This window comes from Neophocaena asiaeorientalis, unplaced genomic scaffold (assembly GCF_003031525.2).
Source record: "Neophocaena asiaeorientalis asiaeorientalis breed wild unplaced genomic scaffold, Neophocaena_asiaeorientalis_V1.1 scaffold515, whole genome shotgun sequence".
Classification (NCBI taxonomy): domain Eukaryota; kingdom Metazoa; phylum Chordata; class Mammalia; order Artiodactyla; family Phocoenidae; genus Neophocaena; species Neophocaena asiaeorientalis.
Window position 1 is genome coordinate 309,940 of NW_020175829.1, and position 15,102 is coordinate 325,041.

The following is a 15,102-nucleotide window of genomic DNA, read 5'->3' on the forward strand; positions in this document are numbered from 1 at the left end:
CATAGACTTCTTACTGTCAACACACTGGTCTCCTCTAGTCTGCTGCCCAGATGCTGCCACCTCTGTTGAAGGGGTCTCCCTCCCTCAATAGTGTGGAGGCCTCTGCTGATAAGACCAAGTGGCAAATCCTCACTTTCATTCTGTCTCAAACAACTCCTTGTGCTCCACACCCTTGGCTCTGACTAGCCACACTCAAGCGGAGCTGTTATCAGCCACACAAAATCAACAGCACCAATCCAGGCAATACAATGACTGCAAAAAATTCATCTTTGCACTTGAGGTCAGCTAAGGGGCCAAATCGAAACTCTCAACTCAAGCCTGCTAAGTCAGTCATTCCCACCCCAGACATAGTTCTCAGGCCCCAGGTCTACATCTAACATCAGGGTGGGGCAGAAGAAAATGCCCCAAGAACCTCGGCCTCCCCTGACTGCAGCGCCCTCTGCAGGGCTAGGCAGCTGGAGGAGGCCCAGTGCGGTTCAAAAGCATCACTGGGAGTCCTGGGAATATTAGCTGACACGTGGATCCAAGACCAAGCACTCGAGAGCAAGTTCCTGTACACCAGCCCTGGGGGAGGCTCAAGAAATGTCAGGAATTGGAAGAAAGGAATGCGTGCCTCTGGGTGCCAAGGTTAATTGGGGGCAGAACCAGAGAACAACCAAAAGAGAAACGAGAAACCAGAAGCTGGCCGACTCAACTGATGGACTGTCTTTCTGCAGTCTTGTGAGTCCTGAAAAATGGCCGTACTGAATTCTAGAACCCTGAGCCAATCACTTGTCCTGAGCTGCTTCTCCAGGTTGGCAGTGCCCCGGGGAGTGTCAGGCATCAGTCTGCCCCTTGCTTTATGCCTGCTTGGAGCCCTCAGTAGCCACATATACATGTGTAAACTCTTCCAGAGGATGGGCCCAGCCCTCTTGATTTTGTAATAAACGTCACTGGCAGACCACAGGAAATTGTTCCTACCAGAATTCCTGAACTCCAGGCCTATATGTTCCATTGCCTACTCAGCTTCTCCACTCAGGTGTCTAGGAGACATCTCAAAGTTAACATGTCCCAAACCGAACTGTGAAGCTTCCCCCTCAAACTTGTCCTGCCTTTAGTCTCGGTCAATGCCAGAACCATGTTTCCAGTTCTTCAGGTCAAAAACCTTGGAGTCAAAACCCACATTCAGTCCATGGAAAACCCCATTGACTCTATCTTCGAGATGTATTATATGAGATATATACAGAATCCAATTGTGTTTATCACCTTCAAACAAAAGCCACGATCATCTCTCTCCCAGGTTATTTATAATAGCCTCCTAAATGGTCTCTTCATCTCTACTTCCTCCTCCTCTGGCTATGCTCACCCAGAAGCCCCTCTGTTTTCTTTTTTAAAATAAGTCAGATCACATCACATTCAGCTAAAAAACCCTCCAAAGGCTGCTCATCTTACTCAACGTTACTTACAACAGGGAACTCCCTGACAGTCCAGTGGTTAGGACTCCGCACTTTCACTGCTGAGGGCCCAGGTTCAATCCCTGGTCAGGGAACTAAGATCCTGTAAGTGGCGTGGCACAGCCAGAAATAAAAAAGGACTTACAGTGGCCCACCAAGCCCTACTGACCTCCTCCTATTCCACTCTCCCTTGCTTACCTACTCCAGCAACCCTGGCTTCTTGTTCTTCCCTGAATATGCTATGCCTGCTCCTGCCTCAGGGCCTTTGCACTTGCTGTTTTCTCTGCCTGAAGTGCTCTTCCCCTCTTCCCCCAAATATCACCACAGTTCACAAATTCTTTGATACTCTCCCCTTCAAGAGGTGGAGCCTAATCCCTCTCTCCTTGACTTAGTGACTCAATCCTAAGAACTAGAGTAAAGCAGAAGCAATGGTGTGGGACTTCAGAGACTGTCATAAAAAGCACTACAGCTTCCTCCTCATTTGCTCTCTCTTGGATTACTCACCCTAGAGGAAGCCAGCTGCCATGTCATGAGAACACTCAAGCGGCTCCGTGGAGAGGTTCACGTAGTGAAAAACTGAGGCCTCCTGCCAACAGCCATGGGGGAGAGCCACCTTGGAAACAGGTCCTCCAGCCCCAGTCAGGCCTTCAGATGATGCAGCCCCAGCAAACTGCTTGACTGCAGCCTCATGAGAGATCCCAAGCCAGAACAACCCCACTAAGCTATTCCCAGACACCTGACCCTCAGAAACTGTGAGAGAATAAATCTTTGTTGTTTATAGCTCTACATTTTGGGGGCTTCCCTGGTGGCGCAGTGGTTAAGAATCTGCCTGCCAATGCAGGGAACATGGGTTCAAACTCTGGTCCAGGAAGATCCCACATGCCGCAGAGCAACTAAGCCCATGCGCCACAACTACCAAGCCTGTGCTCTAGAGCCCACGAGCCACAACTACTGAGCCCGCACACCACAACTACTGAAGCCCACGCGCCTAGAGCTCACGCTCCACAACTAGAGAAGCCACCGCAGTGAGAAGCCCGCGCACCGCAACAAAGAGGAGCCCCCGCTTGCCGCAACTAGAGAAAGCCCACGCACAGCAAGGAAGACCGAACGCAGCCAAAAATAAATAAATAAAATAAATTTTTTATAAAGCTCTATATTCTGGGATAATTTCTTATGTAATGATAGATAATCAATATGCTTGCTTTCTCATTCCTCTCAAGCTTTTGCTGCATTCCTCAGCTTCACCCTCCATATTCACTTCCTGAATTCAAGACTCATCCATTTTTTATGCTTGCTCTGATGCTATTTTTCTAAGGACTTGGCCTGGGCTGATCTTTTTTCACTACCACATGGGCTGGAAAAGGCCACCAGGTTTTAGATAGTGACAAGGTCATTCAGTCTCTTTCTTAAGAACAGGTCTGCTACAAAAGACAAGCACCTTGAATGCCGGTGGGTATGTCTTTCATACATGACCGACGATTGGTTTCCAAGGAGTTTAATTTAGTCAAACAGGCTCCAAAAGACACAAACAGTTCAAGTGGCAGACATCCCAAGTGGAGGCTAATCTGATTGTCCTTGGTGCCAGTACATTCAAATCTGTCATGTGTGGCCAGCCTGCAGTCATGTGGCACCAGAGGGGCAGCTGTATCAACAGGGCCCTTGCAGGTCCGCACATGACGTGGCCAGAGACGGAGTTTCAAATAGGGGAGAAGGAAAGAATGATTAGGGAATACAAAAGGAAACCCCCCTTGTACAGAAAGGAATTGCTAGCAGGCCTGTGTAGGGAGGCAAATCCTATAGTCAGGGCTGCGTTCTTGGAAAGCTGCGTGCCCGCTGCTGTTGTGTGATCGCCACTGCTGGTTATTTGCTCGTTAGCTGGGCGTGCTCTGAGGCCCTCCCAGCAGGTGGTATAATCTGACACTTTGACCAGGATAGCTCCACCCGGACACAGATTGCCACAATGTCCTTGGGATACAGCGTCTGTTCTGTTGCAGGGATAAAAATGCCACATGATAAAAAGACATTTTCTGAGTTTGTGGCATTGTGTGTCCTTTGGGTGACAGACGTACCCAGGAGGAACAGTCAGCCTGGTTCAGGCCCTTGCTCCACATTAACCATCTGTGGAGATCGCTTTACATCTTTGGGCTGTGGTTTCCTCAGCTGAAAAATGACCATTTTAGCTCCCCTATTGCCTTCTGCCTGCAACCTTCTCTGAGTTGCTGGAGACACACAGTGAAGAACCACAGGCTGTATGCAGGTAAAGCAGGCAACACAGAACCTGGCCCAGAGCAAGGGGTGTTGATATTCAAGATAGTAATAATCTTTGGCCACTGGGGCAAGTGGCCCAGCAAATCCCTCCCACTAGACCCTGCCCAGTCTGCTTCCCTTACGAAGCCCTGTCTTACCCACCCAGCCCGCCAACCTGCAGAACCCAGGTGGACACCCTTCCCTGTTTGCCTCCCTGTGAGCCCTTCTTTGAGTCTCCTTCTCCCTTCTGTAATCAGCTAAGCCAACTCATTCTTTACTGCAGTGAAAAACGACTGGGAACAACTTGCTGTATCAGGTATGCAAGGTGTTCTCGCTTCCAAAAGGTTAAGGCAGTTGGCGTTAACTCTTGACTGGGCTGATTTCAGGCAAAGTGGATAGGACTCCAGGGGGAAGTGGCAGGGATGGGAAAGGCCGCAGGGCTAATGGTGCTCCCCACTTTGGGCTGAGCTCTTGACTCACCTTTCACAGCGCCCTGACCTCTGGTGTGGAAACTGGCACAGCTGATTCCATGTCACGTGTCACGGGGCAGGTTACAAATAGCACGGGGATTAGTAAACCCATCCCCAAACGCCCAGTTCAAGGGCAGAGAAAGTGAGCAGTTTAAGTCCGGCAAATCATTAGCGACTGAGAACCAGGAAGGGGTTCGATGGCAACGCGGGACTGCGATAACCATGACGACCATACGTGTGAGTCTCGGAGCTAGGACCAGATGCCTGTAGGCTTCGGGCATGGACGACCCTTGTCTCACACGCTAATGGAGCGCACGTTTCTGTGACCTGGTGTCTCTATAACCTCTTTGTCGGGGAGCTCGCGGCGAGGGGCTAGCCCCAGTGACCCCAGCCAAGGTCTCTGGAGCGGCAGAAGGGCCACAGGTCCCCGGGTGCAGCCGTCCCAGAGGGCGCGGCGGCGGGAACGCGGGGACCCCTGCCTGGGTGGCGGCCACACCGAAGAGGGGGGCAGGCGCTGCCCTTTCTTCCCCACCCCCGGCCCGAATTCTGGGCTCTCGGCCCGGAAGGGAACCGGCTCCCTTCACGCCGCCCAGACCTCGACCGTCGCCTCGCGAGCTGGGACAGCCAGGAGAATCCCAACTTGCCGCCCCGTGCCCGCAGGGCCACGGGCCAAGGAGGAGGAGGAGGAGGCGGAGGTGGGGGGGCATTTTCCCGGATTCCTCGCGCGCACGGTCACGGACGCGGAAGCCGCCCCGTCCGGCGCCCCGCGCTCTCCACCCCGGAGCCGGGCGCGCCTCTGGACCCCGAAGGGCAGCACCCGGCGGCGGCCAGCTCCCGCCAGTCCGCCCTGCCCTGTCCGCGCCGGCGACGCCTCCTCCGTAAACACCGCGCGGCCCGCCCTCTGCGCCGGGACACACAGGTGGGAGTGTGCGGTGCGGCCCGCCGCCCGGGAGGCCGCGGGTGGAGGCGGGCGCCGCGCTGCCCGCCGACTGCCGGCGCAGACAGCGCCCTCGCAGGACGGAGCCTCAGGTAAGCGCTCCCGGCCCCGCGCTCCTCTGCACCCCGGGAGCCCGCGCTCTGGGGCCGCGGGGCGGGCACTGAGCTTTGGGGGCCAGGCTGGGAGCGAGGAGCGGAGGAGCCGCACTGCACCTGCGCCCGCGGGGGCCGCGCGCCGAGCTCTGCGGGCTGGTGTTGCGCTCCGGCTCTCTAAACCCACCAGACTCTTTCCCGTAAAGGACTTGTGCCTCTCTGCGTCAGTACCCAAACACAGAGAGCTTTGGACGTGGTGACATGCTGCTGATTTGGAAATGTCCTTTGGGAAACAACGTTGGGGAGGTGAATTTGGCTTTGGGGAAATGAAATGTAGGTTGGTATTTGGAAAAGGTTTAATCTCCTATTAGTGCAGATGTCTCTGAGGCAGTTTGTGAGCGCATCTATGGGGGGGGAGGGGAGAGAGAACGAACTACCCACATACTATTTTGGATGGGGGATTAACACCTATGCCAGGTGCTTAGTCCACTAGTCCATGGAAAGGAAGCTACAAATCCAGTTTTAGGCTTTACTAGTATTGGGGAATTTGCCTTAAGGCAGTTGAAGCCTTGTGACTCACGACAAAGTCCAGGTCTCAATCCAAGGTACAATGAATTGATAGGACTTTGTGGCAGAGAGTCACCCCTCAGTCATATCTTCAGACCAGCAAAAGATATTACAGGACTCAGAATTTTTTTTAATTAGTGCAATACTTTAAATGTTTGTTTCCGCTTAATTACATCTTCATACATATAGTTTGTCCAAGTTTAACACGGAAGCTTGTTTCCCACCTCTATTTCCTTCTTTCTCCAACTTCCTTCTGATTGTATCTTACTTTTTCCCGGAAAAGCACTTCCTAGCATAAGACCAGTTGTTTCCTTTCTTTACCTAACCTGACCCTACTTGGACACGATTTGGGTTTGTCAAGATGGCCTTGGCTTTAGCGACTCAATCTTGAGCTCCTTCATGTGACCATGGATGCAAGTGGCACAAAAGATTGTAAAAGTTTTCTTTCCTTGAGCAAGTGAAAATGTTCTTTACACTTGGGTTGTCTTTTTGAGTGCCCCAACTTGAAGGGTCTTGGAAAAATATTCCATTCATCAGAGTAAGACAAGATAACTGGATAATAGATTCAGGGTGTGTAAGGTAGACAATTCTTTACCCACTGCTCGGGATACATTTAATATATGAGAGCCTTGAAGTAGCGGGCTTGGGTGGTCTTATGGAAGGTGCTTTGCCACTTGATTTCATGTATACTCTTCTTTCAAGGTCAGGTTCTATTGCGGTTTAGTGTTTTGTAACTGGTGATTTTATCGGCTGCTTATTTTTAACTGGGTCTAAACCTTTTTGTGTAAGTGGGTGGCGCCACGGAAGAGGGTGAGCAAGAGGTCACCTGCCCACCTGAGGGACAGGTGCTACCAGACCCCCCCTGGGTTATACCAGAACCAAGCAGCCAGGCCACCAGATTTCAGGGCAGCCCCAATGTGTGCCTGTTTGAGAACTCAAGAGTCACATTTTGACAGAATTAACTTAAAAATCCACCAAACTCACGTGTTCCTGAACCGCCTTCCCATTCAGTTGAAACTTGGGTCTCCTGTAGATGTAGCCTTAGGATAAAGCACGGAATGGAAAGTTGCTGCAGTCTAAAATAGGAAATGGAAAGTTAGGTACTGAACGAAAATTTACCGACTTGGAAATACTCATAGCAGCTGTGATGAAATATGGGATGTTTGTAAATCAGAAACAATCCCTGTGGTTCTTCTTTCACTCACCATTGTTTTTATGTTTTGGGTTTTGGGATTTTTTGGCCTGGGGAAGTGAGTCTGTTAAGACTCATAACAGGAAAAGCCACACCCATTTACTTTTGTTGCATGGGTTTTGATTTTTCAAGATACTCTTAGGTGCATGGTAATTGCATTTGCCCTTCTTGCATATCTTTATAAAATTACATGTTCAGGAGTTTTTGAATGCCAGTTCCTCTGACTCATGAACCAGTTCATTGTACTACAGTGTATCAGTTGCACAAAGTTCGGTTCCCTGTGATTTCATCCTAGTGTGATCTGGGAAAAAGAACAGGGCGGGTCAGGAACACCTGCGCCCACTTTAATTTGGTGTTTGGTTATGTCTGCAGAGTTGTTGAAACCATTGAAGGGAAGGAACACATCCCACCCACCTCGGGGAAGTGGCCTCTTCTGGCCATGTCTCCTGCAGCTGCTGCCGAGCCAGATGGGGCCCAGGGAGACAGGCGTGTCACCAAGCTCATTTTCTTCCTTTTTGTCATCGGTGCCATCCTGCTGTGTGTGGGAGTCCTGCTCTCCATCTTTGGGTTCCAGGCATGCCAATACGAAACCCTCCCAGACTGTAGCATGGTGCTGAAGATCTCCGGGCCCGCGTGTGCCGTGATTGGGCTGGGGGCTGTGGTCCTGGCCCGCTCCCGGGCACGACTTCAGCGAAGTGAGGAGCGCCTGCGAGGCAACCAGGGGGCCTCCGACCGAGCCTTCCTCTGTGGGGAGAGCCGCCAGTTTGTCCAGTGTCTCATCTTTGGGTTTCTGTTCCTGACGAGTGGTATGCTCATCAGTGTACTGGGCATTTGGGTCCCCGGGTGTGGCTCAGACTGGGTGCAGGAACCGCTGAATGAGACAGACACTGCTGACTCAGAGCCCCAGATCTGTGGATTCCTGTCCCTGCAGATCTTGGGACCCTTGATTGTGCTTGTGGGATTGTGTTTCTTCGTGGTTGCCCATGTTAAGAAGAGAAACAACTCGAATGTGGGCCAGGATGCTTCTGAAAGTGAAGAGAGACAGACCCAGAACATGGAGCCCGTCCAGGTCACTGTAGGTGGGTGGTTGTCCTTCCTGTTCTTGTTCATATCACCATGGCTGTAGCATCAAGGCTTCACTGAGCTGCTCCCGGGTCTGGCCTAGATTCTCCTTCTCCTTCTCTCTCTTTGTCCCTGTCCCTGTGTGTGTCTCTCTCTCTCACACACACATACACGCACGCAGACGCACACAGACACAGTTCTGCGGCTGTACTTATCCCCATAAGAATCCTTGAGCACATCATCTCCTCCCAGCAATTCCTTATTATCTAGCAAAAGCATTGGGACATTAACTTGTGACCTTGACTAAGGTCACAGAGCAAATAAAGAGGAAAGTGAGAGGATCCTTGAGGAAAGCCTGGGAGCCTTCTAAAACCTCAGGTACCTGCCAAGTGACCCTGTTTCCCCTGTTATTCTCACACCAAACACTTATGGCACTTCTGGTTGTTGGAAATGTGGGTTCTCATCTCTGACTGGCTGTCTTTGGAAGTCCTGAACCTCTCCTGGCCTTGCTTTATGTATTTATAAAATGGGCACTGCATTTCTAAGATTCCTGACAGCACTAATATCTAGGGTTCTGAATCTGTCATAAGTCCATTGGTCTTCCATGTTTTGAGGGAGTCTTCTGTACTGTTTTCTGCATCCTTCTTCATTTTCTGTAATTTCATCCTTGGCTTCAGGGTCGGAGCAAGGTTTGGAAGCAGTGGCATAGACAAAGATGAAATATGACAGCACCTGTCGCTTCTTTCCTCCATGGAGTGCCTACAGAGTGTCCCTTTGGGTCCCCAGGGATCTGCAGAAGAGCTGGATCACCATTTCCCAGAGTCAGGTCCCCACAGAACCATACCAGTAGCTTTGGCCTCATGTTCACACAGACAAAACACCCCCACCGCTGCTCATTTTTGCAAATCACTGTTTTATTTCAGTCTCCCACTCTGAAGCCACAGCCTTAACATGTAAAAGGCTGGGCGGGCAAAGAGGGTTACAGAGCAGAAACCGTGGAAGGAACAGGGAAGGAAGGTGGCGAGTGAGATGTTTCTCGCGGGTGGGGCTGTCTGTCGAGCTGGCGGTACTCACTGTGGGGATTCCCTGGGCTGTGGACCTTGCATGGTATTGGCCTGAGAAAGGAAGGGCAGATGGATTTACAGACGATCCTTGTGTTCAGCCAGGGTTGAAGCTCCCAACTTCCTTATTTGTGTGTTTATATAATTATGGTGACAACATCAATATTAGCTATGTGTTAATAATAGCAAACAAATATATAGGGCTTATTCTTGGGCCAAATACCCATCTAGGTGTATTTTCGCATGTACTCGTCAAGGGCCTGTTGTGTGAAATTCATTCACACCTACAACAATCCACTGAGGCAGGTGCTCTTAGTGTCTCCATGTTAAAGATAAACCAAGGGTCAGGGATCCCAAGTAATTTGCCCAACGGCACAAACTAGCAAGTGGCAGAGCCAGGATCCTAGCGGAGGCGGTGGGCATGCGTATGCTATGACCCTTGCATAGCGCCCTCCCCAGGCACTTGCTGTAATTCTGTTTCTGCAGGCTTCATCCTTCACCAGGTGTCCTGGGTTGTTGTTACATGACGAAAGGGCTCACCCAATATTATAGATGTTCTTAGTTCTTTCAGGGAACACAGTGGGGTCCAAGTAAATACTCTCATGAGACACTCACGGGCTTCCACTTAGTTGGGAGCATTTCAAGGTGTGCCCTTTGGGTTTACTATCCGGGAGTTTTGGGGCCCAGCTTTCTTCCTGGTGGTTGGAATGGGGGGCGGCAGGGAGCAGGGCTTGTGCTGGAGTGACTCCTGGGCGGTTCTGTCCTGATGTTGGCACTGCATAGTTTCAAATCTTTTCCACATAACTGTTTAAGTCCTATCAAACCTGTGAAAATCTGGCACCTTGTCTTTCTCTCCTTTGGTATTACGGAATAGGGTTTACGTTGTTAGAAATCATGCCTTTTAGCACACTTGTTAAGACTCCAGGCATTGTCTGTCAATGGTCAGTTCTGCCTTGTGAGGGAAATTGGGGTGATAAGAGGCAGTCCTTGGCTAAGTGCCAGAATGCAGCTCTTCCCAGAATGGAAGACAGAAGAGAGAAACAAAGATGCATGATATCTGCATTGTGGGCACACCTAGTGCTGGACCCTGGATGCACAAGCAGGTGTATGGTCAACTCACACAGGACATCAAGTCTTTCAGGACATAGTGGAAGGGAAACCCCAGGGGCATGGGACTTTCCGGGGAGAGCAGGAGGGCTGGGAGCTGACCTGGCAGAGGAGTGGCTAAGCCTCAGAGATAACTGGAGACTCTGAGTACTTCCTTGTCTATGTTTGATAGGTGATCAGCCTGCTTTAGAGGCTTGTTTCCCGATCCTTTGTCCTACAATGGGTAATTAAAGTGAACATTCAACCTACCTTCCTCTGACCTACGAAGACCTTCTGAAAAAATTAAATGAGGATCCCAAGACCACCACTATGCTTTTTCCAGCTTCGGTTAGCGATGTATATTAAAAGCTTGAACCGCCATCTCCTTGCAGAAGGAGAGATGGAGTTAATGCATTTTCTGCAGGGCTAAGTTACCTCTGGGGCGGCGACTGAGGCATCAAGGTGGAGAGTGGAACCACTGGCCAGACTGCCAGTTGGGAATGTTTCTTCAGATGTGCACATAGGTGCCACTTGCTGGTGGTTGTGAAGAAGGTCCCTTTGAGGATGTGTTACAGTTGAGAGAGCTTGCTCCGTGCTCAGCACCGTTTTAACCCCGCGCGCAAATCCAGTCCTCCTACCTGTCCTCTGAGGCGGGTACAGTTACAGCCTGCCGTTTACAGATGTGGTGGCTGAGGGAGGCCTAGAGAGGGCACGTAACTTGTTCAGGGCCACGCTTGGTGGGAACTGGCAAGTGGAACCCCGGTAACTCTAGAGAACCCTGCAGCTACCTAGGTGAGCATCAGCTCTGCTACCAGTACAAACCATCTCCTCCCTGCAGGGAAGTAAAGTCCTCTTTCCTCTTTCATTCTTCCTGAGCTGTCATTTGGTGCTGCCAGCTTATCAGAGGCCACCCTCAGACCTCATGTCTAGAAGGTTCTGGGCAACTCATCTGGTACATTTTGTGTTGGAATCAAACTAGAGCTTGCATCTGGTCCCCAGTTCTCCTCGCCCAAACGCAGGGATGTCTTCTGGAGTGAACAGTACCAACAGAAATGCAACAAAACAAAACAAAACAAAAAAAACCCTAGCTTTTCTTTGAGTTTGACTTTCTTTTGTAAAGCTTGGAAAAAACATTGGTAGATAAAAAAAACTCTTCAAGTGCATAAACCACAACTATGGAAATAGGGATGATGGGCTGTATTGTGGCTGTACTGGCATTTGTTCAGAGGTTGAAACTGCATTTGAGGAGTGGAGGCACTTTATCCAACAGCTAACTTTTGAAGAATTAAAATTGTAAGTAGAAAACGAGAAAAACTTTGTAGCAGCAGACATCCCAGGGGAGGTAAGGAATATTGTTAGCAAATGCTTCACAGAAATGCTTTAGCTCAGATTTGCTATGAAATAGAGGCCCACTATTTTTTTTTCATGTGGCAAAATAGACAACATACAATTTACCAGTTTAGTCATTTTAAAGTGTAGAGTGGTATTAAGTACATTCACCATGTTGTACAGCCACCACCATGATCAATTCCCGGAAGTTTTTCATTATCCTGAACAGAAACCCTGCCTGCATTAAACACTAAGTCCAGTCGCCCTAGCCTCCAGCCCCTGGCAACCTCTGCTCTCCGTCTCTGTAAGTTGGATAGGCTCACTTTTAAATTCTGGTGTTTTGACCTTTTCTATAGATGGGCCAAATATATAATTAATTTCTTTGGCTGTTGCTCATTTGCTTGCATTTAGTACTCATCTATCGTCAATGAAATGTTGTGTTTCCTTAGGTGATGCCGTGATCATATTCCCACCTCCTCCACCACCTTACTTTCCTGAGTCTTCAGTTTCTGCAGCTACTCGGAGTCCTGGGGCTGACCGTTGGCTCCCAAATGAAAATCCACCTTCATATTACAGTATTTTTAACTATAGGTAAGACTTTCCGTTTGAACGTCAAGAGTAGGAAAGTTTAGCCTTTTCAGGCCTATGTCTACGTTCAGGCCAAATCAGCTTTAAGGCTATGGTAGAGGTGTAGCCATCCAAGTATGAGTATCTTTTTGGCGGACATTGTGCCAGAATCATTGCCTTAATATTCCTAGTACTTTTCAGGAAACTTTGGGTGGCACACGAGTTAAAAATTATAAAAGTGGTTATGCCAGGTTCATATGAAGCCTTCTCCAGGCATCTTTATGTGGTCCTAGCAGGGCTGATCCTCAAAATGCTGCACAAACCCATCAGCCATCCCGAGTGCTGGAGCAGAACTCAGGAGGCCCCTGCTAAGTTAGGCTTTGGTGCTTTAGATTGTGGGAAGGGTGAGGGTCCCAGGGGACCTCCAGCAGGTACAGAGCATTTCAGTATCTAATGGAGATACTTGAGTGGCCGGCTAAAATCAACCTGCACCCTGACTTGACCACGCCAGGCTTCTCCCCTCAATATTAAGTTGTTCCCTGGGCCTCAGAGCCTTCTCAGATTGACCGAAGAGAAATACGAGATTCCCATCCCCATCCTCCATGTTTTGTCACAAATTTGGAGGCGGTACCTGGGGTCAGATTAAACAGTGTAAATATAAGTGTTTTTCCTTGAGGCAGAGGGATGCCATTGAAGGCTGTGGAGTCACGGCAACAGGGTCCGAGCAGTGGTTAGCACAGCTCGTGCTGGGGAAAGGCTGGGGGTGACCAGACCAGAGAGGAAGCCTTCTCTCATGGACAGGCTGAAGGTAACAGGAGCCTGGGACTGGGGTGGTCAGAAAGGGAGGAGTGTGTGAGGATGTCTGCTGTGGAGGACGACAGGGATGAAGAGCGGAGATGATGATGTCAAGGGGGAGTGACAGGGACAGGGAATGTCCCTGACTGAGGAAGACAGAGACGGGGCCTGTGTAAGTGGGAGAAGATGGTGAGCTGGCTAGCAGTAGAGGGAGAGCGAGGTGTGGGCCTTTGAGCTAGACCGGATGGGCCAGGTCTTGGGAGAGAGATGGGGTACTGGAGATGAAATGGCAAAGAGGCTGCTGAAACCGAGAGGGCAAGGCGACAGAGGCCTGTGGAGAATCCACGGGCGGGGAAGGCGTGAAAGGAAGGAGTTCTGGGAAGCGTCAGGGACAAGCAGGGCTGGAAAAGGCTCTGCACCTTCCCACATGGGAAAACAGGGTGTAGGAAGTGAAGGTAGGATCACTGGAAGATCTCACAGGGAAAAGCAGGCCTCAGTGAAAAGTGGTTTCTGAGACACTGAGACACGTGCATTTTTGAAAGCAGTGAGAAGCAGGACCTGAGAGATGTCACGAGTGTGCTAGGGACGGGGGCTGCCATACCTGGTCATTCATGTTTCACGGCACGTGTTCTTGTACCTCAAACCGGGTGATGAGCTGGAGATCTGACCAGGGATGAATGCAGGAGTTCCCCTGTGTGGGTGAAAGGGAGGTTAGGTTCTGGACATTTGTACATGTTCTCTTTGGAAGGCAGTTATGTGTTTGTACTCTACGTCTTTTCAATGACAAGGGGAATGACAACAGGAGTGAGACAGTCTTAAAGTAACCATGAGCTCTAAGGACAGGAAGGGGTAAGAAATCAAAACATATCTATGCAGAATAGAATATGGAAGAAATTACTCTGGAGACCCTTGCAAATGTTTCCAAATGCATCTAATTAAACATGTGAAAAGAACCTGGTAGTTAAGGCAGGTGACAGAGTCCCTCTGCTCCCTTTCATGTTCTCTCTCCTTCTTCATAGGATCCCAACTCCTGAGGGCCAAGGCGCAGCCTCTGAGAGAGACTGTGAATCTATATATACTATTTCTGGGACTGCTTCATCCTCTGAGACCTCACACACTCCCTGTCTCTCATCTGAATTGCCTCCCAGATATGAAGAAAAAGAAACTGCCGTCCCCACATCCTTGTCTCCATCTTCTGAGCCTTCCCCACCATGAGCCATGGACTCCAGTTCAATTTTTTATAGAATCAATCACTATTTAATTTGTTTTTCTAATAAAAAATACAATAGAATCGGCTATGTCCTGACTTCCTGGTGTAGTATCAACATCAATAACAAACCTTCCAGATTAAGCTGTCAGTGCTTCAGACCACAGGAGAGGCAGCGTGCCTCTGGCTGGGAATCCAAGATGCTTCTCTCATTGAGGCCTCCTACTCTGGGAGATGGGTGGGATCGTTCGCATTGGTGGATGAAAAAGCAGAGGCTCAGAAAGGCTCATTAACTTATTCAAGGTCACATTGCTTCTAAATGGTGAGGTTGGGCTTTGAACCCATCTAGCTAGTTTCTGAAAGCCAGGTGCATATCTCTACCCTGTGCTGTCAAAGGCCAACCAAAAGTACTGGTTAATGTTTAGCTTGGCCCATTGGGTTTCCAATGTTCATTGCTTCTGGGGCAGAGAAACCAGATTACTTTCCTCATTTCTTTATTATTTCTTGCACCTCTTCTTCCCTTTCTTCTCCCTCTCCTCCTTCTTCCTCCTTTCCCTATTCCTTTTTTCTTTTTTTTTTTTTCATTCTGAAAGAAGGTAGTTAGGGTAACTAGGTAATTTTCACTGGGGCAGTTACCAGCATACTGATATCCTAAAGCCTTCTTATAGTGATGTGACATTTTTGGAGAAGAAATTTCTTGGGGCACTTTGGTAACTAGATTTCCCCTGGAGAGGTTCATGAGGGATGAGTCTTTCTGTACCATAAGGTGCCCGACTGTCTGGACCACCAACTTTTATTCTTATGAAGCTATTGCTGAACAAAAGCGTTTGTATAGTTGGGTGCAATAATATTTATTTACTTCTAGATATAAATCTTAAAAAATAATCACTAAGTATTATCAGTTCTACCCAGGAAAAACTGATTTTTAGAATCTAAAGTCTGTAGGAAAAAAAATAAATTCTGTAGGAACTTAGCATTTTTGTTAACAAAATTTGATGTAGCAAAAATGAACTTTTTAGGCCTTTTACCACAAGCCATCATCCCCATAAAAATCAGT

The 15,102-nt window shown here is 49.3% G+C and overlaps 1 protein-coding gene and 1 non-coding gene across 3 annotated transcripts; both read left to right on the top strand.

Annotated features, from left to right (window-relative positions):
* Nucleotides 1-1,455: 1,455 nt before the first annotated feature.
* TRNAE-UUC (transfer RNA glutamic acid (anticodon UUC)) lies at nucleotides 1,456-1,528 on the top strand. The gene has a single exon. It is a non-coding gene; the product is annotated as a tRNA-Glu (tRNA).
* Nucleotides 1,529-4,137: 2,609 nt separating this feature from the next.
* On the top strand, nucleotides 4,138-14,131 carry TMEM171 (transmembrane protein 171). 2 transcript variants are annotated; one of them, XM_024732809.1, is made up of 4 exons: nucleotides 4,138-4,387; nucleotides 7,311-8,017; nucleotides 11,926-12,067; nucleotides 13,858-14,131. In XM_024732809.1, the coding sequence occupies exons 2-4, from the start codon at nucleotides 7,378-7,380 to the stop codon at nucleotides 14,051-14,053; spliced, it is 978 nt and encodes a 325-aa protein (XP_024588577.1). In that variant the 5' UTR covers nucleotides 4,138-4,387; nucleotides 7,311-7,377; the 3' UTR covers nucleotides 14,054-14,131. The 2 variants fall into 2 exon arrangements, with proteins under 2 accessions (XP_024588577.1, XP_024588578.1); XM_024732810.1 differs by lacking the exon at nucleotides 4,138-4,387 and adding an exon at nucleotides 5,077-5,179.
* The last annotated feature ends 971 nt before the right edge of the window (nucleotides 14,132-15,102 follow it).

Bases quoted from the DNA above. Each gene is read 5' to 3' on its own strand.
- TMEM171 (XM_024732809.1), top strand. From the start codon at position 7,378: ATGTCTCCTGCAGCTGCTGCCGAGCCAGATGGGGCCCAGGGAGACAGG. The intron at 8,018-11,925 runs GTGGGTGGTTGT...GTGTTTCCTTAG, and splicing joins GCCCGTCCAGGTCACTGTAG to GTGATGCCGTGATCATATTC. The intron at 12,068-13,857 runs GTAAGACTTTCC...CCTTCTTCATAG, and splicing joins TACAGTATTTTTAACTATAG to GATCCCAACTCCTGAGGGCC.